Consider the following 26,059-nt stretch of genomic DNA (forward strand, 5'->3'; position numbering starts at 1 on the left):
TGCACGGTTATATAGATCCTTACAGAAAGTGAGGAGACGAGACAACAGTAAGAAGAGGGCAGGACAAATGTGCCTGCATTTCAGAGATGGATAGATGGATAAAGACTGACAGATAAAGCAATAGATGGATAAATAAAAGTAAATAACCAGCATGTTATCTTTAAAGTCACCATGGAACCAAAATAGTCAATTCTTATTTTTAATGGAATATTGCAGTGTTAATAAATTATTTATCCATGCACATATTTCTTTTCTTTTTTTTCAAATGCGTTCTCATAATCTTTTATTCAATATGTTTTCCCCTCCCTCATGAAACATCTCTTCTCTTCTCTGATGACAGGTTTACTGGCGCGAGGGCGGGACAACCTGTCACTCACATGACATCAAAGCAACAGCAAATCAAAACCATCCAATCAATTCCCGATGGACAAAATAATTTTTTTTTCCTAGTTCGAGCAGCTTTTTTACTTCAATATACTTCACAACAGGGATGAAAAGACTATTGCATTTTATGTTATGTCAACATTAAACACCAGAACACTGTCTAGCAAATGTTAGGATCATAGCACCGTACAATGCATCGCTATAAGGTCCTGCCAACTGATAAAAAATGTATCAAATTAAATGCTTATGTTGATTAATTAATCAATTTAACAATTAAATCTAATTGTAGAATCTAAATCTAATTCATTTGCTGAGAAAAAAAAATCCCAAATGCCCCAGATGAAGATAATACAAAACCATTATGTTAGTTTAATTATGAAAGTCAATATTGCATTTTGTAATTCTATATCACTTATCACCTCTATTGCGTCATGGATTTGTTCATATATACTGATGTGTATGCATTTTGGGGCGTAGATAAAAAAATAAATAAATAAAAAGACTTTTTTTTATTAATAGCACTGAATTAGCACTAAACATTAATAAAATATAAAAATATATGAAAGTATAATAAAATTAAAACAAGATGCTAGGAAAATCTGACGAAACCCAAATACAAGATGCTGCAAGTTCGTATAGACAGGCACTGACTGCACTTTATGATTCTGAACTTCAGGTGAGGCCTGTTCATAGAGAGTTACGAAACACATTGATTGGTTGTGAGGCCACTATGTCATGCATTAGGTATTAAATAATGCATTTCTAAGTTCTTTAATCAGATTTATTAAAATAACTACAGTATAAAGTATCCTGATCTATTCTGAGTTATATAATAATAACACAAGCATCCTGTTAATATCAACACCATCCTTTTAGCCTTTCACACAGTATTAAAGCAAACTGGTGTTCACAGCACATAAGCCTGTCTCTACACATATAACTCTGTTATATCATGTTGAACCCAAACAGTTGGAGTGACTGGGGGCAGATGGCAGAGGCCGTCTATCTCTCTCCACTGCAGTGCAAAAAGAGAGCACCAGGGCTGGACAGCCCATCTCGTCCTCACCCCCACCTCCCCTCGCTCCCTCTGACGCAGGAGCGACTGCCATGTGTGTAAAACGATCCCAAAAGATAAAGCTTCTAATTTGCAGTTTATTTCTGCAGCAGGCACTGGGCAGACTTTAGAAACATATACAAATACCATACCCCCACCACACACACACACACTGTTTGAATCTGAGCGCTTGAAAATAGAAGTGCCAAATGCCATCACCATAGCGATAACCCTTTACCTGGACTTCTGAGTCCCTCTTAGGAATGTAGGGGCATGAAAGGGGCCTTATTTCCTCACACACACTCGGCAGAGAGTTGAATTGAGGAAGTGGATTTTATGAGGGCCTATTCTATTCCAAGCTGGATTTCCTCTATGAAAAGCCACACAGTGGGAGCACTGAAAGAAGTGCCATTAAAATGACAGTTCACAAAGGCTGGGCTCATGGAGGATGGGACAGAATAGAAGCCAGAATGTTCTAATTGAACTTCATTTAGAGTGACACAACTTTGGGTTTTTACACACTCAGTACCAGACAGGACATGTTAAATAAACCCCTCAGGTTGTGGAAGTGGAATGACAAGGAGTACTTTAAATATTTTGTCACTATCAAATACATAAACTGCAACAAATAATTACATTTATATTTTAATACTGTATATCAATATAAAATGTTTTTTTTAAAACCTGGAAAAAATAAAAATGTATTGTAAAAAGAAAAAATAACCATTAGTACATAAATATTGCATGTAGTATTTTTATTGTTTTTTTGTTTTTTTTTACAAAATAAATTGACATAAAAAAATAAATGCATTTGAAATAGAATCTTAAATTATTAACTTATTAAATATCAAATGGATTTATTACACTTACTTTATTACACTTACATTAGTCATTAGTCTATTTAAAAAAAAAAAACTTTTAATGTTAATTTAACTAACTTAGTAAAAGTAAAAGTTGGGATTTTTTTTTTTTTTTTTCAAATTTAAAAGGCCTGAATTAAAATTGTGCATGCATGCACACTTAACTATTAACAAAAACTTGATCCTTTATATCATGCCTTTCTACAATGAATTTATCATTAATACCGGCTCTCGTACTCAGTGTATTTTATATTATTCTTTAGGATGGTCATCGTTATACGTGAAAAGCAAAACGCATTTACTTGTTTCATAATGAAGGCGTTGTTAGGTAAATTACTACATATATTTGTATTTTCTATTTTTATTTTGATCTAATACTTACAGTACTAGATCAGCAACAAAAATCAATCTAGTTGTTGGGTACGTTTGGAGTTTGGCAAATCAGCTTTTTCCTATTTTGCAACTAAAAAAATGTAATGAGCTTCAAAGAATCCCTAATTCAAAAACCCTTCCAGTACATGATTTTGAGTCTTGTGATTTGTTTAATACAAATTAGAAGCATTTTCAGTAGTGGCCTCTTAATGTTCATTTCATTGCATCAATTATTACTCATTATAATAGTCCATCACTTAATTTATATGGATACATTATCAAAAACAGTTGTTTGGAAAGTAGTAAACAATGCAGATGTTGTTAGGAACATACTTGGAAACTCAGAGCTTAGATGAATTCTTGGTAATTGACTGAGGTGACGAACATGCAGTATTGTTGCAATTGATTTGTGGTGGCCCTGTGTTTGTGGCTCTTGCTCAATGTATTCTCCACATGCTGTTGTTTACCACTTGGCTGCCATCTATTTCAGGGCAGGTCAGAGCAGCCTGAAGGTTCTAGACTGTACGAAATTAATATGGTGACATAATGGTGATTAGTGTTCAATTTGCATGGGGTTTGGACCTTTGGATTTGGATTTGTATATTCATATTTAAATGTCTGATGTAGGACAAAAAACATCTGTTCAAACAATAGCAATAAGATAAGCTAATTGGCTTATTTTAAGTCAAACTATACAATTATTAGGGTTATTTCAGGATAAAAATTTACCAATATCTTATTATAAATTCATAATTGTTTGTTGATAGATATTTCAAAATAGTAAAGCAGCAGCTGAGATATCTTTGAAAGTTGAGACATCATATTTTTTGTTCTATCGTCTAATGATGCAAAGACACCAATTCAACATACAAAACACAACAATGGTGACAATCAACAAATAATAATAATAATAATAATAATAATAAATGTTCAGGGGAACAGATAAAACCAACAAAAATCAAGAAACTACACAGCATAATCTATTCATGCTGCACTGCATGCTGGGTACCTTCATAGTACACACATACACTGTAGAAATATAGTATGATATTGTAGTTATTACAGAGGAAATTTCCAAGAGTGCTATTAGATAACAGAAAAGCCCTACTGTGGAATTACTGTGAAAGTAATGTAATTATTAATCAAAAATAGTGTGCATTGATGAACTGCAGCATGATCCACCACAAACTGTACTGTTGTCAAGAAAAACATTTTATATCTTAACTATGTCAGAATTCCTGTATTTTCATTGCACGAACTCGACCATTGAAATATGTTCTGTAGCTATCCCGGACATATCACATCTGCCACGTTAGCATCCTCCTTTGACCTATACTGTACATGTATGATGTCGTAGAGAAAAGTGAGGTACTGTACATGAGAACTGCTATGAGCCGAGGCCTGCTGCACTTATAGTCCTCACCAGCAGATGGGGGTATGAGCTTATATGTATCTGAGTGCTAAAGTTCAGTCATTTACAAAATTTGAGAAAATTTCACCGGAACATTCATACAGGTTGATACAGAGAACAACTAAAGTGACAACAGTTCAACCAATATATTCCTATATCAATCAAACCATGTGAATGTCAAGCATAATACCTGGATTGAACACAGAGGCTTTGAAATATGATGCATCTCTCTCACCCCCATACAGTCATAGTCATTAGCGCCACATTTAAAGCAGTTGTTAGACTTGTTAAAACCATTTTAAGCTATGCCATTTACCACCCAGGAGACACAAGGTCACGAACCCTGGGATTCCAAAATGTCTCATCCGCCCGTGCACCCTGACCATTTATCATTTCGCTGTATTTGCCAACTCCTATAAAACAATTCAGGAACTTCACGCACCTCATTTTATGTGGATAAAGGATTAGGGAGTTCCAACATAAAGTGCATTGTCACATCTCTACACAGGGGATACAGTCTAGTTAGGGCAATATAGCCTTTAAAGAGTGAGTCTACTAGTGAGATGGAGTCTCTGACAAGGATAAAGCTTTCATTGGCCAACACCTCCCAAATTCCATGGATTACATTGGATTACAAGTGGAAAATACAGTCAGGAGTGAGTAACCGCAACAAATGCGACTTGTTGGAAAAACACCTTGTGATGCAAGCAGGCGAACATTTGTCTTTTTCCATTCATGACATGCTGTGTACAAGCTACGTTCAAGTTGCGAACTCTCTCTAAAGCACTAGATGGCAGACTTTGATTCTTGAATAAAAATACATAAACACCAGAATGGTCTCACCTAAGAACAGTCTATTTAAGTGGACTTATAATGCCTAGACCATACAGTCAATGACTCAGATTTACTGTAAAATAGTACTGGAGGCCATGGACACACACACAATTTCCAAAGCGGAGTCAGAGTAAATGAATATTTCACTCATACTCTTCAGGTCATGGCTGGTCATTATATGAGGATTAAAAGCATGGAAACATAGGTCCTTGTGTCTGTTGTTGCCACCTCATTGCAAGCACTCTCTGGTCAGATTATCTAGTTGCAGAGCTTACTGAGACATTACTTTCCATTCCCCTTTTGTCTTGTGCTCTTTTCTTCCCCTCTACTCACTCCCACCAGCAGCACCAGCTGCAAAAATACCCACCAACGTCAGAACTCAGTGACATGGATCCCGCTGAAACTGTGACAAAACACTAATCACAGAGACAAACCGCTGCCAAAATCAAAGGCTTTCCTCCAATTAAAACATATTGCATTTTTTTTTTTTTTTTGGTAGCCGTCAACGTTTCGGATGTCGTGATTTGGAGATCTCTATAGCACAAACTGTAGAAGATCATTATTTTAATTGTTCTAAAGATACACAGACAAATTTCAAATAAATATAGCTTGTTGTTCACCACCGATTTTATGTATTGCAACATCTAATGTGACGTGGCTATGACAAGACAAGGTTCATTATGATGAGATGAGAATCCATTAAAACGCTGCCCCCTCTCAGCGAGCTGATACAATCAGCCATTAACACTGTTCAATGACAACTGCATTTTTCAATTCAGCAAGCCAGTATTCATTGTCTCTTAATAAGTACTTGTGCTGCTTCAGGCATTAAAAGTGACATTGCTCTTGATTACTCAAATGCAAGGCACATGAGTAGTCTGGAAGGTTTCGAAACTCCATTATAAATGAGATTTTTGTCTTTCACACAGTTCACAGGATAATGCTCTTGGAAAACAACTTCCAGACAGCATGTTAAAGTGAAGAGCATTGCCTGACTACTGGACACCCACCTTGACATTCTGCCAGAACAATAAAGGCATATAAAGTATGTAACTATATACAGCATATGTGTATGTGTGTGTGTGTGTGTGTGTGTATGTCAGAGAGAACTTTATTACCAAGTATGTATATTGCATACACAAGGAATATATCATATATAAATAAATAAATAGACATTTGTATGTACAGGTGTGCTATATACAGCAGAGTAGAATAGAATTCACAGGGAATGGAATTGTCAAATAAATATAAGTGGTATTGCTCATATTTATCATTTCACACGGGGAGAACATTTAACTGTTCATAAGGCAGATTACATGGGGGAATGTTTGTGTGTGTGTTTGATCAATTTAATGTGTCCATGCTAAATAAAAGTATTAATTTTTCAATAAAAAAAATAAAATAACCCCAAACTTTAACTTTCTTTTGCATATACATATTTTATATTACATATTTTTGAATTAATTAAGTTAATTAAGTTTAGTTTTCCTAAGCAATGATTTGATGACAAGAATGCCTCACAAATATTTTTGTAGCATTTATAAAAATCCATATTCTGAATTAAAAATAGTGTATTTGTCTGAAATATTCCCTGAACAAGTTCACAACAATGCACCATGCAATTTCGAGAGACATTTCAGGGTGCAGTTAGAACTATAAATTACTCTGGAGGGCTTAGTTTGGTAGATTCACAGAAGAGCTGTTCAAGATGTCTTAAGATTCAATTAAAAATTTTGACAAAAGCAATCTCAATGAAATGAACACAACAACACATTTCAACAAACACCTAAGGAACCACTAGTGTCTTGATATTACTGATGCAAACACTCACAAAACCACACTGAACTGTTTTCTTCCAGTAAAAGTTCTTACAAAACTATCACTCTGACAAATAGCTGTAAAAATCACATAAAACTTGGTCATCTCACAAGAAATCTGGTTAACTCAAATCCATCCCATCAGACTCTTCAACTAACCATTAGAAAATAAATAGATTGAGAGAGTATGAGCGAGCAACAGCTTCATAGTTGAAAAATAGGAAGCCACTGTTCAGTGCGGATGGTCATGCTACAGGAAGATACACAGAGCTCCTGTTTTTCTTCTGTCAAATCCCCATGCCAGCTCAAGGACTTAAGCAACCCCCAACACAAATGGGGGGCTTAAGTACATATTAGCACTTCAGACATCCTAAACCCTGGGAAAAAGTTCACATCACTTGGGGTTCTCTATCAGTTCTAAGACTGATCCAAACTGTTATTTTGAGGAGGCTGTTGTCTTGTTGCCATGTACTTGTGTGTTGATTCGTACCAGAGCTCTAGCCTCTTCCATTACTTTTTTTGTATTGGAAATTCTTTGCAAATAGCAACAGGCAGTGATTCACAGGAGGATGTTGCACATAAAGGGGTTTCTTGGCTCAAACCTCAGCTGTGAGTTCATTTCCTCTCAGTGCAGGGCAGCCATGTCGGTGATGTAATTCCCTGCTGACCCTATCCAAACAATTTGAGCAAATAAGAAGGTGGACACAAAAGGCGTACAGGGACCCTCATTCAGTTTTTTTATTCAGTCCTTGAGGGAGTGAGCAAAAAAACTTGTGATCAAAACTTGAGTGCTTCTGACTGTCAAAGACCAAAATGTACTTTGAAAATGTATTTGACTGCCAGGTTTACAAACAGGTAAACTGTGTGAAAAATTCAAATCTTGCCATTATCATTAACATACTGCTGTTTCCCCTTTGTTCACTCTCTCATCGACCTGTTGCTTGTTTCTCTGAGTCTCCTGTTGTTCAATGCAGGTGAGCTAATTGCAGTGGTTTGCTCATTCTCTCGATTAACATACTTTTTCGTCATTTTAACCTTGTTTAGGATAATTCATAGTCTCAGCTATCTGCAGATGTTAGTTTGAATGAGGTTGACTTAAAGGGTTAGTTCACCCAAAAATGAAAATTAAGTCATTAATTACTCACCCCCGTGCTGTACCAACCCCGTAAGACCTTCGTTCATCTTCGGAACACAAATAAAGATATTTTTGATTGAATCTGAGGGCTGGATCACTCTTCCATAGACAGCCTGAGGGACTGCCTCTTGACGGCCCAGAAAGTCATTAAAAGAAAAGGTTTAAATATTCCATGTGCCTACAGTGGCTCAACTATAACTTTATCAAGCGACGAGACTACTTTTTGTGCGAAAAAAACCCGTAAATAACGACTTTATTCGACTTTCCATTACTTCCTTATGGGCGCATGCGCGAGAACTGAGACGAGACCGTTCTTCTTCGACTACTTTTTGTTACCGGCTGCTCACCGCTTAGGAGTTTTACCGCCCCCTACCGTATAAGATGACGTACTGATATAGCCGGAGGCGCAAAACGTTCTGTTTACAAGCAGTACGTCATCTTATACGGTAGGGGGCGGTAAAACTCCTAAGCGGTGAGCAGCCGGTAAAAATAGTCGAAGAAGAACGGTCTCGTCTCAGTTCTCGCGCATGCGCCCATAAGGAAGTAATGGAAAGTCGAATAAAGTCGTTATTTACGTTTTTTTTCGCACAAAAAGTAGTCTCGTCGCTTGATAAAGTTATAGTTGAGCCACTGTAGGCACATGGAATATTTAAACCTTTTCTTTAATGACTTTATGGGCCGTCAAGAGCCAGTCCCTCAGGCTGTCTATGGAAGAGTGATCCAGCCCTCAGATTCAATCAAAAATATCTTTATTTGTGTTCCGAAGATGAACGAAGGTCTTACGGGGTTGGTACAGCATGGGGGTGAGTAATTAATGACTTAATTTTCATTTTTGGGTGAACTAACCCTTTAATATGGTTTTTAATGATGCAAAATATTGAAATATCATCCTACTCCAGCAACATGTTATTTTTGATTACAGTACACCAAGAAATAGAGTTTGTATGACTGTGTCCATGGCATGGTTGGAAATAACATAATATAATGCATAATTATAGTATATTTAGAATTACTGAAAAGCCAGAACACTAAAATGACTAAAACTAAAATAAAATCAATGACAAAAGCACAAAATTACTGAAAATATAAAAAACAAAAGCTAATGTAGTAATAAATACAACAACAGTATATAAATAAATGAATAAATGCATCAGAACAAAGTTTCTCTGATGCCTGGATTAACATTACTCACACACATTCTAAACTCCAGTAAAACACGAGGGCACTCTGTAGTTTCTCTTCACTTGATATAAAAAGTGGTGTCATGTCGACTCACTCTCAAATGCGGACGGCCTGGCCAGTGGTGACCCAATGTGGTGTGTCTGTGGCTCTAAGCATGACTAGTTGGCCTGAGCCCCTGGAAGAGATCCTTCTGATTTATATTGACTGTAACACTCTTATTGCCAAGCAGGGTGTTCCCTGTCACCATGGAGATTAACAGCACTTCCTGACAGGTGCAGTGAAGGACATATTGCCTTGTCTGCACCATGCAGTCAAACCAACAGGGGAAGGTCTCCAGTCCAACATGGAGAGAGTTGTCTCTAGGCTTACAGAAGGAAGGTTTTACATGCAGGCCTCAAAATCTCTAAACCGTTGCACCACTTTTTCAAAACCTGTACAAACCATATTCAATTAGGTTAAACTAATTGTGCAGTAATAGCACTGCACAGTGAATATTTCAATTCATTCATTGTTATTGTCACACAACCATGCCTGATACTGATCACACTACAAACTAAAAACCAACCATTTCAAATGCAACAAGTAAGAAGCACAACATTATAATGTATAGAATGAAAAATGTTTAACAGGAAGAAATTCACTTTAATTTTAAGATCAGTATAATATACATTAAATTATAAAATAGTGAAATATACTCTATTTTACCTTAGAGATTAATCTAAATGTAAAGAAACAGAGACAAAACAATATATAAATCATACTTTTTTCCTGATTTGCATAATTCTGAAACGCTGATGTCCGCTAAACACAACAAAAGTCATTTCCACGACTCATTTCATAAGCCATTGAAAACTCATTTTAATTATCTTCACAATACTGCATGAAGTATTTAGTTCATAGGTTTCACCATGATGCACATGTGAAACCAAGAAACACAGGGAAGCAGTAAATAAACAATCTCAAGAGAGAACTACTAGCCCCAGCATCCGGATCAACAGATTACCCTGTCAGCTCTGAGACAGGGGCAAGGAGGCCCAAACCCACAGAGCGTCCACTTTCAGCCTCACCTGTTGTTTGGTCTAGCAATGAGCCATTAGACGGAAAAAAGACACAAACAAAAAGACCACACTCAGGTCCTGTAGCAATGCACAACAGCAACTGTTAAATCTGGAGCTGGTTCCCTAGATGCTGAGATGCTGACAGATGACAAATGGGCCACATCTTGATCCATTCAGTGCTTTTTGTGTTCGTGATGATACATGCAGGAACTAAATGAGATGAAACGAGAAAAGCACTGCAGGTGCACCGTGTTCAAAACAAGACCCTAGATTCCCATCATAAACAGCAAACAGGTATGACACAACTGCTCAGAGGGAGAACACATGGGTCTAATGTTTCCGCAGCCTTGTTGATCTCCGTGATTGGCAGCTTTGTGTTTAAATGGGGCAGTGGGCAGGGCTCCTGGCGTAGCGCTCTTATTTTTATTGCTCCTTCGGGTGCCAGAGAGGTGATCGGGTGAGCAGAAAGCTATTCCCAAACTTAGCCGTGACCCCCACAGCAACACTGGGTCCGTTTTCCTTCTGGCGACAGCCAGTCTCTTAGCGGAATGAAATAGTAGGCGGGGAGAAAGCTGATTTAGACTTCCTGACACCTTTGTCTGTGGATGACAAGGCGGAGAAGTGCCCTAGGCAAATCAACACCATTAACAGTGTCTGTGCCAAAAGCCCTGCTGCCTGCTCTTGCTATGAACTACCAGCGCTCTCGAAAAAAGGACTGTGTGTCCTCCACACCAACTGCATGGCTACAGCATCACAACTCAATCCCAAAATAACATTGGACCAATGAGAGACAGTTACTAGGGGACGAGCATTTTATGAAAACAACTTTCTAACTAAACATCTCACACTCTTATCTTTAAAAATGAAGCTAACGTTCAAAGGATGACTTGCACACTTTAAACGTGAACTAATTCAACCTTGTTCGAGATCAAACCTCTAGTATTTGGGATCTTGGGGAAGCATAAATGTGCTAATTTATCTGACATGCCTGCAAAACCTAAATATTCAGCCATCAGGGCATTTTTAGGGTTGTGTACGTGTGTGTTCATGCACAAGTATGCGACTCATCCAACCTTAAGGGTTCTTAGTTATGTGCTGAGCAAGTACAGAAATAGATTTGGAGGAGGAGCCCCATTATTAAGGGGGTTCCACTCTTGACAGATGTCATGGCAACGTCATAAATAGCAGGCCCGAGATAGAACCTGAGCTGGTATTGGTTTACAAAGCCAGGAAAATAAACAAGAGAGGATTTAACAGTGAGAGAAAAGATAAAAAGGGTGGGAGAGAGGTAGAAGACAGGACACATAAAGAGCGAGGGTTAAATGTGCTTGGACGACTGACACAGGACATAAACAGCTTGACAACACTTCAGAGAGCTGAGAGTTAGTAATAAATGGGTCATGAAACACTAAAACACATTTCTAGAGACTTGCACTAGATGATGACTTAAGCCGCTTTTCCACCGCAGGAACTTTCCCCAGGAACTAGGAACTTTGGGGTGGTACTCGGTGTGTTTACACCGCAGCTACCAGGGTCTAAATGAAGTTCCGGGTAAAAATTTTCCCCCCAGAAAGTTCCTGCTGGCGAGGTGGTACTTTTTCAGAGTTCAGGAACTTTCGGGGTGGGACTTGTGCGCTGAACAATGCTGATTGGTTCTTAGTTACCATGCTATTCTTTCTGCCCGATGACGCGCGTTCGTCCCATCTATGTCACGGTCAATGTCCGCTGATAAAAAATGTCTACTTTTATATCTAGCATTACGAGCTTTCTGAATACGCTTTGAATCTCCTCCATACAAAACTCAAAACAAACGCGCAGGCTAGGAAGAGCAGTCGCACGCAGTTTAACATAGGCTACTTCCCGCCTCGGGCCGGTACTTTAGTACGCGGTGTAAACGCAGTAAGCAAGCGGTCTGGGGGAAAAAAAGTACAAATAGTTCCTGGTAATTGCGGTGGAAACGCGGCTTTAGTTTTTTGGGGGGAGAACTGACAGTTGTTGTCCCCATCTATGCAGCTTTCAGAACTTTTTACACATTTCAAAATTGTGATAACAATTGACATATAAACAAGTACGTCCAGTACATGCCAGAGTCTCACCCAAGAACCCTGAACAAGAGTATAACAAACTGTGCTTTCTTCTCCCCAACATGATGGATGTGCAGATAAAACAGACTAAAGGTGACAGCCAGCTCCGAAAGACACATGATACTGACCCCACCGTTAACTGCAACAAGCTTTTATGCAACCCGCTATATTTCTCATGGGTAAGATGTTAAGGCTATAAGATACTTTTAACAAAAATCAACATGGGATAATTACAGTGGTTTTAAATGAAAATCATCAAGTAAAATAGAATAAAAAAACATAATCAACTGACTAATTTGGAATTAAACCAAAAGTTTAATTAGCAGTGCCAAATACGGACTTGTACAAAAATGATGATATTGATGATAAATTTCACTTCCCCTAAAGAAAGCCTTTTTCCCAGTTCATGCACATGCCACAGTATTTCAAAGAGGAACTTTGATTTAATGGTTACTGTTTATGAAGGCTATAATTTTGTGCTTCAGCTAATGGTAAAATGGATTTTCCACCTCCATTCTGTCTGTATCTAATACGCTGGTATATAATATACAAGTCGCTGGTTATTAATAATATACTCCCTGGAGAATCTGAAATATATTTTTATATCTTCTACAAGACAAAATAACTGAATTTACTAAAATTATCCTGTATAACTATACATGTCTTTGGTTCTTAATATTATAATATTATGTTTTGCATCCTTTGTATCGTTTGTAATAGTGTTATATGTATGTATGAGTCTCTGGTTTGCCTTGAAGTTGCTTACTGAAAGTCCTATGCTCTGCATTTGACTTCATCCCCAAAGTATCTCAATGATGTTGAAATCCAGCTTTGCCACTAAGGACAATGGAAAAACTCATGCACAAAATCATGCAAAATCGGCTGCAAACACCCATTGATGCTCAAGCAGGCAACATCAATAGTACATAAAAACTGTTATTTCTTCCAATTGTTAACACTTTGCCACTTTTATTTTTTTTAAATGGCACACTGCATAGTTTCGGCAAGAGCTACAGGTTTATCAACTTACGAAAACCTTAGACCTAGTTTAGCTGAACTCACCCTGATGACTTCAGGCGTCTGTTGAATGAGAAGAGTTGAGCCGGTGTCCCTCACAGTGGAAACAGGTGTTTGTATGGCAGCAGGTGCACTTGAGGGTGTTGGTGTAGGTGGAGGTGTAAGTGCAGTCTCAGACGAAGGCACAGGAAGTGGGAGTGGAGCCACCTCTGCTTTAGTGCTGGCCAGCGTGTCCTGGAGAAGACGCATGACCTCTCTTTCCTTAGACTGAGTTCCTCTCCCAGCTCCACTCTCCACCAGCTCCTGAGCAAAGCTCTCAATGCTCTCAAGAATCCTGAGGAGCAGAGCTCCATCATCCTCTTCAGCGGCCTCAACCCCTGGCTCGGGTGGCTTGACCACCGAGGGTCTAGACAAACACACCACTGGTAGATCTTTAGCCACTGAGTTACCAATTAAATGCTGGGGGGAACCTGTCTGCTGGGCACAGTTTTTAAGTTTAGGGGGTAGTGGAGGCTCCTTTTGCATATTCTGGGAAAGACACTCCAGGTCCATCAAAAGTTTATCAATGTCATCAGCTCCCCCTTTATTAGTGTGTGAGTTTGACCTTGAGAACAGTCTGGAATCTGTGCTTTTTGGCAAGTACATCTGGTTGACAGTTGAGTCGTTTTTAGGCTTGAACACAGTTCCGTTTCTGCTGAGCTCATGGAGTTTATCTGAAACACCACCACTAAGCTCAGAGTAGCCAGTGGTTCTTTTGGAGTAAGGTCTGGGCTCTGAAAGACTACAGCTGTGCTTCCCATCCCCTTTAACTGCCCTGTCAGGCATCCTTCCCACATCTGAATCCTCCTCCTCGATATACAGAGCCTCCATGGCATCCTTACAGAGACTTTCGCTACTGCTAGACAAAAGAGAGTTTGTGGAAGAGAATGTGTCCGGTCGGCTGGTTGAAACCGTGTGGTGGCAGTTGAAAGGTGTTGAACCACTACTGGAAGTTGAAGTTAAACTGCCATGTGGGAACCCATTAGTTGATGAAGGTGTACGTGCTGACAAACCAGGGAGGCTCTGAATGGTTTTCACGTTGCATACAAGATCCCTAGGGCTATCTGGAGGTTCAGACTGGGAGGGTTTAGTCCGAGCCTTTGTGGGGGGAGGAGACTGAACAACGTCCTCGTATCGCGGAGGTTGCTCATTGCCAAAGATAGGGGAGAATGGGATTTGTTGCAGCCCGTGTATACTGTTAACTAGCTCGGCAAGCTCACTGTGCTCCTGTCTCACAGTTTGCCCCTGTTCCAGCTCAAGAGGAAGCCTCTTCAAATAGTTGGAAAGACGAGCCATCACATTTTTATAAATGGCCTCAGGATTCCCAGAGTCCTCGCTGCTTCCCCCCATTGACTTTCTTTTGATGCACTGTTTGATGATGTCTGTGCACTTCTTCAGATCTTCAGAGCACTTGAGGAGAATGTCCAGACAGGCTTTAATGTCTTCTCCCGATGCACTGCTGTCAGCCTTGGTCTTCTCAAGTATGCGGGTAATTAGGTTCTCCTCTGTGAGGCTATTCAGGTAGAGCGTGGCTACATTGTTTAGGTTCTGCTCCAGAGATGCGCTGCGACTTAACTTTTGCTCTTCGAGTACAGATTTCTGAAACAGGCCAAATGGAGGACAGTTCTCATCATTGCCTGTGAACTGGCCATAGATTATGTCTAGATCAGTGGATCTCCTGCTGAAGGAGTCTGGCCGAACCTTACGGCCCTTCCTGAAAGTCACATGACTGGCGGAGTACTTGATCTTTTCAAATGAAAATTCCTTGATTTTCCCACTGGCCAGGTTAATGGCTTCCCCTGTAATATCCTTGAGGCTTGCTGAGCTTTGGATGACAGATCCTTTTTTGACTCTGGGGACGACCTGGTGGTATTCGTCACAGAAGGCCCCAGACACGGTGTTGCCATTCTCCAATGTTTTAGACTCAAGAATATTGATGGGCTGGTCAGAACAGTTTCTGGATATGGGGGTATCAAGAACTTCAGCACAAGTGCTGCGGTGAGCCACTGTGCAGTTCAGTCCGTGTTTTAGTGCACCACAGGGTCCATTACAGTAGTGTACAGTGTGTTGGACACGACGGTCTATTACAACGCTGTTGTAACAGTTTATGCTACTGACGACTATGCGATAGGTAGCTGCCATGGTCTTTGTTTATTCATAAATCTTAAAGTCTGTTGTGTGATGATAAAAAACTAGCCAACTAAAAAAAATAAATGCTATAAAGACACATTTCTAAAAAAAAAAAATGTCAAAGTACATCAATCCTAAAAAGCAAATAAAATGTTCTTTGCTTAGCCTTAACTTCTGCTTGAGCTGATTCCAAGGAAAAAAAGGATTTCCATACCAATCCTTCACCGGTGCCCCATAGTTAAAGGGAAGTTGCACTAAAATATTTAGTGGCAAAACTATCCATTCCTTAGCATGGGCCCCAATGGCCTAATGATAGGCCTGCGTGCAGTGCTCCAGATCATCCCCCCTGTGAAAAGCCGAGGCCTGTGGGCATGAAGAAGTCCTCTGACTTCCTCTCCAAAGCCACAGCATTCAGCCCACCTGGTGACAGCCTTCCGCTGATGTGTTCAGCAGATGTTCAGCAGAACCCCCTCGCTCTCTCTTTATCTTGTTTTACAGGCCTGAATCAGATGTTTTAGAGTCCAATGTGAAAGCCACCTGTGAGTATAAAGACAGAAGTGGGTTAGGGGGAGAAAGAAGGCACTTATTTAGATCAATCAAAACGCATAAAGTCTATGAGACCCTAGGTCATGGGCTGACTGCATAAGCTATGAACAACACTGAACTAACGGCCTCTATGCAAGTAGTCTTCAACCACATACATGTTGTTCTTCTTCAGAGAACACAAGGAGAATGCTAGAAGGCTGTTTCTGCTTCAGGGTGAAGTATATTATATTTTATTATATTATGTAAAATTATATTTACATTTATGCATTTGGCAGATACTTTTATCCACAGCGACTTACATTCAATTCAAGCTATACATATTTTCAATTCATGCATTACTTGGGAATCGAATCCATGAACTTGGCACTGCTAAAGCCATGCTCTACATATTTTTTTCGGAAACTGAGAGCCAGATGTATGGACATTTGCGAACATTAATAGCGTTAATAGCGCCATGGCCAAGATGCAGAAAGCACTTGATGTGAAATCGCATTGTGCGTGTTATTTACCAAACCTGCAATAACAGTTCATCAGGTAATCAGTGCATGTCCCCACCCACTATAATGGAAATTGTGAGTATTTAAACGCGCAATTTCCAGGAAAACCACTTCCTAAGTTACACCTACTTTTAAGAGGCGGAGAATTTTCAGCACAAAATAGAAGCGCGCTTTTAGAGGCTTTTTCTGTACATAATGCGGAATACATAATTAGGCGCAGTTTATGCTTCTCCACCCATCTCTTTATGTGACACTCCCACTTTCCCCTTGACCATCCCATGAATGAATATGCATGACATGAAAAGTGTATTTTGCCATTTTCAGTTCCCGCAACAGGCAGTCTGTGCTTTCATGGTTTTATGCACACTTTGTGAAACAAATACACCAGAAGTGGGCGCAAAAGCGTTAGTACATCTGGCCCAGAGTATTTTGTAAGACAAAACAGTAAAAACAACAAACTGTATCACTGAAATTGTATCACTGAAAATTCAAATTGTGTCACTAAAGAGGTCACAAAAGAAAAAGATTGATGTACAGTTTTGACAGCACAATTAGGGCAGTATCTTTAATGGTAGTTAAAAGCGATCACTGATCATGTTTAATTGTTCTTGCTTAATCTGTTTAACATCTCTCTTTATTAGTTTATTAGTTAATGAGCATGTCACCCTTTTAACTTCTCTTTGGTACAGCTAATCCACATGAAATGTTGGAAACTACAAAATGCATATAAGTCAGCCAGCAGTAAACCACAAACTATCAAACAAATACGAACCAAAAAATGAAATGTAGTGCAGTAATGTCTAATGCTGGTATGTGGTTATAAAAAAATACCTAAGCTTCAGGCATTTTAGGTCTCCTGTGTTATTAAATTTAGTTCTTAAGCCATCTTCAAAGGGGCCACATCACTGGAAGCTGTTAAAGAGCTTGTGATGAAAGTACACAGACACTCTATTAGCTTTCTTTGACAACACACTGTGCTCTGCCTCTCTTCCCTATAAAGTGTGTTTAGTCAAGACAGAGCTCTTCAAATACACAGATTCCATAATTGAACAGTTCTTATAGCATAGGTTTAATACTGAATCATCAGCTTTTTTTTTTTTTTTTTTTTTGGAGACCAACACTAACCAACAACAATCTTCCTGCTTCTTTGAGCTACTAAAATCTTGCAAGCTTAACTAAAGTACTTTTTTACACAAACATTTAGTCCATCCCTTTAACAGATAAAAGTTTTCAAAACTTCGCCTTCCGTCCATTGAAAAATGACATCATATGGATTTGGAGTGACGTGAATAAATAATAATTTCATGTCTCTATTGCTTACTCTCTCTCACTTGTATGTTAACAGATGAGTCATTATATTATTTTTTATATACTTGAGCTCATTATTAGCATGTCTCAACCAAATTTGTTCTCCATGACCAAAGCAATACGCTCCTTTATTCTCCAATTCGTTTTATTATTCATTGAATTTCTTTCTCACTCCGTCTGGTCCTTTTGTTTTTCTTCCATTTTTTCTTTCTCTCACAGCAGGCCTCATTAAAGCCTTGTATTCTCTGTGTCTCAGTGAGCAGAGTAACAACAGAGAACGAGTCTCCAGGATGTCCACCACAACCTCACCTCATATAAACTCTGACTATGGCCACGCATGACATTTAAAGCAGTATAATCTGTGCCCGCAATATAGCCTCGTAAATGCATTACACTTCTGTATTTCCTCACAATATCGGAAAAAAAAACATTCAGAGAGTGAGATTTACAGGGACAACCCACACTGTTTACAATGGACTGGTCCTGCTTGCCCAGCCAGTTACTCAAAAAGCTGTTGCTGGGTGTGAGAAGAGAACATTACAATGACCGTCACTGCCTTTTACAAAAATACAAAGAAGTACAGTGTATGAATTGTTGTATAGAAATTGAGATGAACGTTCCTAGAGGATTATGTTTTAATTGTCAGGCAACATCTCAGCTTAATGTTGTAATTATCATGCAGACATTGTTATGGAGAACGCAGCGCATGAACAGTCACCCAGCTTCAGGATGCCAGGATTTACTTCTGGAAGTCACGAAATTTACATAATCGCATAATCGAATTTTAGCGTGTTTGTGAACGCCGTTGACTTAACGTTACATTACTGTATAAATATATGACCTACCCCAACCCCGTCCCTAAACCGACCCGTCACTGGGGTTAATAGCACTTATTAGTCTTCCCCTACTATCCTAGGAAAAAAAATATCGCTCCCCAGAAGTAGATGTACATTTTGCTTCGTTTCGTTCGGACATTTAACGGCGTGTACATACACGCGGAATCACTCGGACATTTAACAGCGTAGACATACACGCGTACACGCGGATAGCTCAAAATGCGTATAGATAACATGCCACGTGACTTGAAAGTGGCGTGTATGTTTACGCAAAAGTTATGATACCATCAGATCAAACGGCGCTGACGTGGAAACCAGGAAAAACATTAGGGGCTTTCGCAACGAGTAGCCCAGTTAGGAACTTAGTTATAGGAAGTAGCCACCAGGGTGGTTCCCTGAGAGCTAAATTTCCCCTAGGGCCATTTTCCCATTTTTCTAGTTGCCATGAACAAAGTTATAGAAGGCGTTTCAGTACACAAATCTCCAACATTCACCATAGATTTAATGTAGTAACACTAACTGTAACCATGGCAGTGTGTCAGGTTTTTTGTTTTGTTTTTTGACATTATTCATCTCAAGGTTTGTATAGCCTTTTGAGAGTGAAATTCAAGCACTTTTCAAGGGGTTTCAAGTGCGTCACACTTTTTCCATCACTTCAAACCTCTAAATTTTATCATGTTATTTTTAATGTGATGATTTGAACAAGTAAAATCTGAAATATGAACGAACACTTTGTGGCAAAACAAAACACTTTTATAAAAAAAGGCATGAAATTACCCCAATATCCAGTAGATGAAAACACACAAAAACACAAAATTACTAATGTAAACATATTTCCCCAGAGAAGCATTGGCACCCTTGATTTTCCATGGCCAACGCTTAGTACAGACACACTGAAGTTGTTTATCGTAGAAGGTAACACTCTTGAGCTTCAGTGTTCCCAAACAAGCCTCTCAATAACATAGTCTGCTTTCAAAGTGCTTTGACGTAGCTGGTTGTCAAGTCGGACTGAACTCAATATGACAGGAAGAGTGTGGACCGTAGCAAAGAGACGGCTTTTTAATGACAATTTAATAGGCTGATAAACACATGATCCTGCTCTCTGTAATTTGCCAGCCGTTTCTATTTCCAGGCCGGTGGGGGTTACAGCAGAAACCTTCACACCTTCACATCATTCAGTCAGTGCGGACGCCCATACAAACATATTATATGTCTGATGGGAATCTTCTTACAGCATAGGACCTTCCTGGTTATTTGGTATGGGATGGCTAATGTTGTATAGAAATTGAGATGAATGTTCCTAGAAAATTATGTTTTAATTGTCAGGCAACTGTCTTCATCTCAGCTTAATGTTGTAATTATCACGCAGACATTGTCATGGAGAACGCAGCGCATGAAACGCAAACACACACACTGTTTGGAGAACAAGACAACATCCACCCACATTTTTGAGACTCGCTCTGCTGGCAGGAGCAGGAGGAACGAGGATGCAGCAGCCTCATTATCCTTCTCCTCTCGGTGCTTTAATGGCACGCATTCGTTCCATGTTTAATTAGCAGCCAGTCACGCCGAGAAGTCGCACTCGTGTCCTGTCACATCTGACAGTGCTTTTCAAGACTCTAGGCTATACGTTGTTGTTGTCAGCTTTAAAAAAAGATTCCTAGAAATAACACCTCCAACATACTACTATCCACAAAAAGAAAACAGATTTCCTTGTTATTTTTGCCAGGTAGAGCAATAAATCACGACGTGCTGGTCTGCTTATACTTGGCCCAATTAAGAGTTGAGGGATGAAGAACTGATATACAGTACAGCTCATTAAGGAATCCCTGAAACCGAAAAAGTTTCCCTTTGGAAGGTAAATTGGGAGTTTGTGTGAGCCCTCCCTTGTTAGCGGTCAGGCTCGGTCTTGTCACTGTGCACAAGCTGCCAAAGGGAGGCCTGCCGCGAGCTTTGTTTGTCTCAGCTTGAGTAATGACTTTCAAAAGCTGTCGCTGCAAGAGAGAACCTGACCCCAGTGACAACAAAACATTAATAAAGGAAGGATTACACGCTCACTGGCTACTAACTCCTTCACACGGTGACCAGGATGCACATTTAACCCTTAACAGCCGCAAGGGGGAAAGCGAAGAACGGCGTCACAAAAGGAGGGTAAATACGGATGTTTTAATAACGGAAGGTAACAATTCAGCGAAATGTTGTAAAATTGACATGAAATGGTTCATTAATATTCAGAGTAAGAGAGTGGGAATGGAAGGGAGTGCAGCATACAATTATCTAAGAAGAGAAACCAGGCCTGAATCAATTTCATTATCATGATGACTATTATACAAATTGCATGGTTTTATTTTTTAAACTACAGTACCACACACATGAATGTACTAGCCTACACAACACAACAAACAAAAAACAATAAAAAGCAAGCCAAAAGCATATTCACAAGGAAGCTTTACTGTGATTTAAGTAGGACATCAAATCATACCTGGATCTTTGTTTGTCCTTGAACAACATATCAATAATTGGATTTTAGGGTACAGTTCTTATCAGACATGCTTATTAACCTACAGTACCATTTCCCTCTGATTTTAAGTGAAGGTGGACGAAAACGTTCCTGGACAAAAAAAAAAAAAATAAAAAAAAATAATAATAACCAGGGTTGGGTGTTATTTAGAATTGAGTCGAGAATGTCTTTTAAAATAAAAATAATTTCCTTAATTGAATCAAGGTAAGGGGATGCAGATTTTGAATGATGTGGATAGCGGAATTGACTTTTAACAAAACTAGAATACTGGTTTGAAGCCTTGTTTAAAATTTTGACGTTTAAAGGTGTATAGATCCTATGGATATACAGTATAGAATGACAGACATATTATATAGAATGACAGAAACACCATACAAAGATTTGGGGTCAAAATATATATTTTTTATGATTTTGAAAGAAGTCTTTTATCCTCACAAAGGCTGCATTTACATACAAATACACAAAAAACTGTAATATTGTCGAATGCTAATACAGTTTAAATAAAAATGTTCTAATGTAATATATATTTTAAAATGCAGTTTATTCCTGTGATGAAAAAGCTGAATTTTCAGCATCATTATTTCAGTGTCACATGATCCTTCAGAAATCATTCTAATATGATGACCTGCTGATCAAGAAGCATTTTTTGTTGTTATTAATGTTGAAAATAGTTGTGCAGCTTAATATATTAATTATATTAATATCTTTACGGTCACTTTTGATCATTGAACATACTTATGAATCATTGCTAATTCTTTTACCAATTTTATTTAAAAATCATTAAAAGTAGTGTAAATACAAAGAGTACCTCCTACTTGGTAATATTAAAACTCACACTTAATAATAACAAAATCTCACACTTATTTTTCATTTCTTACAATTAGTCTAAAGAAACCAATTGACCTAATTCTACAATCCATTTTTTCCTCCAAAACGTTTTCCAAAGCTCTCTTTGGGAGAATGAATACACCCCAAAAGAGAGACAGAGAGATTATAGATTCTACTCCAAATTTTTGTTGCAGCAGGAGGAAACCAAAATCTTAATTAGAGTTTATTGTTTTGAAACCATGTCTATCAGACAGAACAATGAAGCGAACTATTCACATTCGTATGAAGATGTCACACAGCATGAATGCCTTACTGACAAAAAAACAGCTAATCAGCAAAGGCCCTTTGCTAAAACAAAGAAGCCTCTGGGAGAAAAAAACTCACAGCACTGATAATCATGATTCAGTGCAACAGCTGCTGCACTAACAGAAATGACTGCATCTACTGTGCGTTACTTTCTACTGATTGTAGAAATAAAGTCAAAGGAAAGGAGATGGAGATACGTATCCATTTTGTGCAAACTAACATAATCCATACTTTCAATTTACAAGTAAAGGGACCCAGATGACCCCAGCCTCATTATTAACAGCAGATCTATCATATTGCTTGTTCATCTTTTCATTGTATTCCTTTCCTCCTCTTTTGCACTTACTCTCATTCTTCACACAAGCTCATTGGACACTCCAACAGAATTTAGAAATGGTGAGCTGAATCTTTTGACAGGGATCCCAGACAGAATTGGAAGAGAGCCACTGGCCCAAGCAGACATTTACATGATACATTTGGTGACTTAATGTGCATTTAAGGCAAGCACAGTACTTGGGGGAAAAGAACCAAAACTTCAAACAGAGAGGAGACACATTGGAGAGAGGCACCAAACAAAAAAAAAAAATGAGTGACAGTACAGTGAATGCAAGACACAATAACAAGAAAAAGGCATCAGAGGAAAGAGTGCTCTGTAACTCTTACAGGGCCATATCCAGTCACGACTTGATAAGAAAATCCAGGACAGGACATTTGGGACATTAACTCCTTGGTTAAAGTAAAACTTTTATTCAGCATAGATACATTAAATTGATAAAAAAAAATGACATCAAAACTTATACATGTTACATTTATCTCCAATTCAAATAAATGCTGTTCTTTTGAACGTTCAATTAATCAAAGAATCTATTCCACAAAAATATTTAGCCGCACAAATGTTTTCTACATTGCTAAATGTTACTTGAGCAGCAAATCAGCATATTACAATGATTTGAAGACTAATGATGCTGGAAGAGTAATGATGCTGGAAATACAGCTTTGCCATCACAGGAATAAATGACATTTTAAAATGTATAAGAAAACAGTTATTTAAAATTGTAATATTACAAAAATATTACTGTTTTTACTGTATTTTTAATCAAATAAATGCAGCCTTAGTGAGCATAAGAGACTTCTTTCAAAAACAACAAAATGTAGTAATGTTTCAATCATTCTAAATATCTTTTAGCTTTAAATACAGTCTTGATGTAATTGTTCTGCCTGGATAGGACCCAATTTTAGAGAAATACTCAGAATGCCCTCAGCTACCATGCAGACATGAGCTAGACAGATAGTAAAGTCCGGAGCAGAATAATTCAAGTCCGCGGATCAAACATTCTTCACCTCTGAGCCCTGGTGAGCACATTATTAATGTAAAAAGCCTTCAGAGCTTATAAAGTCAAAGCTAGTTCTGATATATCTCCACATTTACTACGTGAGTGGACTGTAAATGAAGTCAATAGTTAGCTCTTACAAAGCTCCATGAGATGAGAAATATCTAGAGATATTTAACACACTAGCTCATTGCTGCATTCTCATTTGAAGCTCTACTTGGCACGGATTCATACGACGATGCGATTTTTGCCAAATTTTACGAGTTGCCAATTTCGTATGAATTTGTGCGAATGACCTACTCCTGACCCCGCCCCTAAACCTACCCATCACGTGGGTTTAGACAATTCGTACGAATTAGCCACCTTTTAATCACTCGTACGAATTTGTCGTGAGATAGCGTTGGACATTCTTAAGTGCGGCTTAAGTGTCCAAATGCAATTTGGGCACACTGTTTATGCACATATTTAATAAACAATTGGATGGGGGTAAAAGAGAAGATCCTGACAGAGACTGGCGCCCCGACATTAGTAACTCGAGCCTGGCTCCTAGTACCGCAGTGCCTCACCCACTTTGGTGACAGTGTAGTATGGCCATCCAGCAGAGATGATAGACAGCCACAGGAGAACAGCATACTGATGACACGGTCAACCAGGATAGACACATCAGTGTCCGGTCCGGGAACGCAGAGCAACACTCAAGCTCATGGGAACGCTGACTAACACTCTTACCACATAGGTGCTTTCTGCCGGTCACCACAACCACACCCCTTACCAGACGATGAGGCACCCTACAACAGAGGGGTTTGAAGGAAGAGCGCTGCTGGTTTTCCCACAGGCTGGAGGGTGAGAAGCAGCGATTGCGGGCAGGTGTTAGTTCTCCAGCTGTCCAGAGAATTTCAAAATTTTTCACGGTGACTCAACTCCTGGTGAGAAGAAGGGCCACTTCATTGCATGTATAGCGCATGTCATTTTGTACATCCTGCACTTTCCAGTTTAATTCTCAAATTTCAACTTTAAGATTAACTTAGGGATCCTTAAAGGGATAGTTTAACACAAAATTACATTTCCTCACTCTCATGTCATTCCAAATCAATGAGACTTTGGTTAATCTTCAAAACATAAATTAAGATATTTTTATTGACACCTGAGAGGTTTCTGTCCCTCCACTGAATGTCAAGATAACCAAAACTTAAAAGATCACAAAAGTTCATAAAGGCAACGTAAATCGAATCCATATGTATCAAGCGGTTTATCCATGTCTTGTGAATGGATCCGATCACTTTATATGATAAACAGAGATAATTCAGGCTTTTATTAACATATAAACACACATACATAGAGCGCATTGGTAAAAAAGGATAAAACAAAGATGAGTAAATGATTTTCATTTTTGAGAGAACTAAACCTTTAAGGACCAATTTCACATTAGTTAGTTATCCGCCATAGGAAGATGTTGTGGCTGACATCACAATTTATTCTCCCTGCAACTACTAGAGCGATTTAAAAGAACATTTCAAAGATGAGATGAACGCTGAAAGGAGACCCATTTCAACATGACAGCTCCTAAAAACCACTATCAGGTACAAACCCTCAGCTGGAGGAAAAACAAGGAATAAAAGAAAAGTCTATTTCCCACTGGATAAAAACCATGAAACTCTCTGAAACCTCAAGCTTTGGAAAAAGTTCTTCCACATGCGTCATCTGGTTTCACATGGTTAGCAAAAGAGAAACAATAAGTATTGAGCCTCATAAATATCTGTCTCACAAAACCACTTTCTTTATTACATAAAGGACACGGAGTGTTCATTGATCATAATTATGTAGCCCGACCAAACCAGAGATAATACATTATCAATGAGAGTTCGTGATTCAAGTTTCATTAATTCAGGAAGGCCAAACTCCATGGAATTTCCATGTGCAATCAATGTTGTACATTACTCCATAAATCTGTTCAAAAAGTGTCAAGAAAGGCACTAAAATTATAATATTGAAAATTAGCAGTAGCCAAAGGTCATGAAACAAAACAGGCATCTGCCAGCCTAAATAAAAAGATATATTATTAAAACTATTTTTCAGCAGACTTTAGTCTGCAATCATTATGCTATTTCAGTCTATATTTTTGCAAGGACCTCAACCCCCACAAATATGTCTACTACAAATATTTTATACGTTAGGCCTATAAGGATGTAATTTTTCGCTCGCCCTCGTCTTTCAGACAAACAGGAAGTTGTGTCCACTTTCTTATCTACAAATAAGAATGATGCTTAAATAGAGATGTTTTCACATGAAGTTGTCTTGGAGAACTTTTCACAGTTTACAGCACTGATCTGCTGAAATCCCAACATCTAATGAATGAATAAACGATGATGAGACTGAGAGCTAATTAGGGAATAGGAGAAACATAATAACCAGAAACATAATGAGAAATATAACCTCAAAGGTAAACTCTCCATTTTATAACTAAGGGAATGGCGCAGTATTATTGTTATTTATAAGAAAGAAGTCTCTC

The 26,059-nt window shown here is 38.6% G+C and overlaps 1 protein-coding gene across 2 annotated transcripts in view; it reads right to left on the reverse strand.

Moving 5' to 3' along the window:
• ppp2r3a (protein phosphatase 2, regulatory subunit B'', alpha) overlaps positions 1–26,059 on the reverse strand; it is a 69,920-nt gene that overhangs the window by 14,612 nt on the left and 29,249 nt on the right. For both annotated transcript variants that reach the window (XM_039676776.2, XM_089131292.1), the window contains one exon: positions 13,254–15,914. In XM_039676776.2, coding sequence (XP_039532710.2) covers positions 13,254–15,389 — 2,136 coding nt within the window. In that variant the 5' untranslated portion in view covers positions 15,390–15,914. The remainder of the gene's footprint in view (positions 1–13,253; positions 15,915–26,059) is intronic.

This window comes from Pimephales promelas, chromosome 5 (genome assembly GCF_988280905.1).
Source record: "Pimephales promelas chromosome 5, fPimPro1.hap1.1, whole genome shotgun sequence".
Taxonomy (NCBI): domain Eukaryota; kingdom Metazoa; phylum Chordata; class Actinopteri; order Cypriniformes; family Leuciscidae; genus Pimephales; species Pimephales promelas.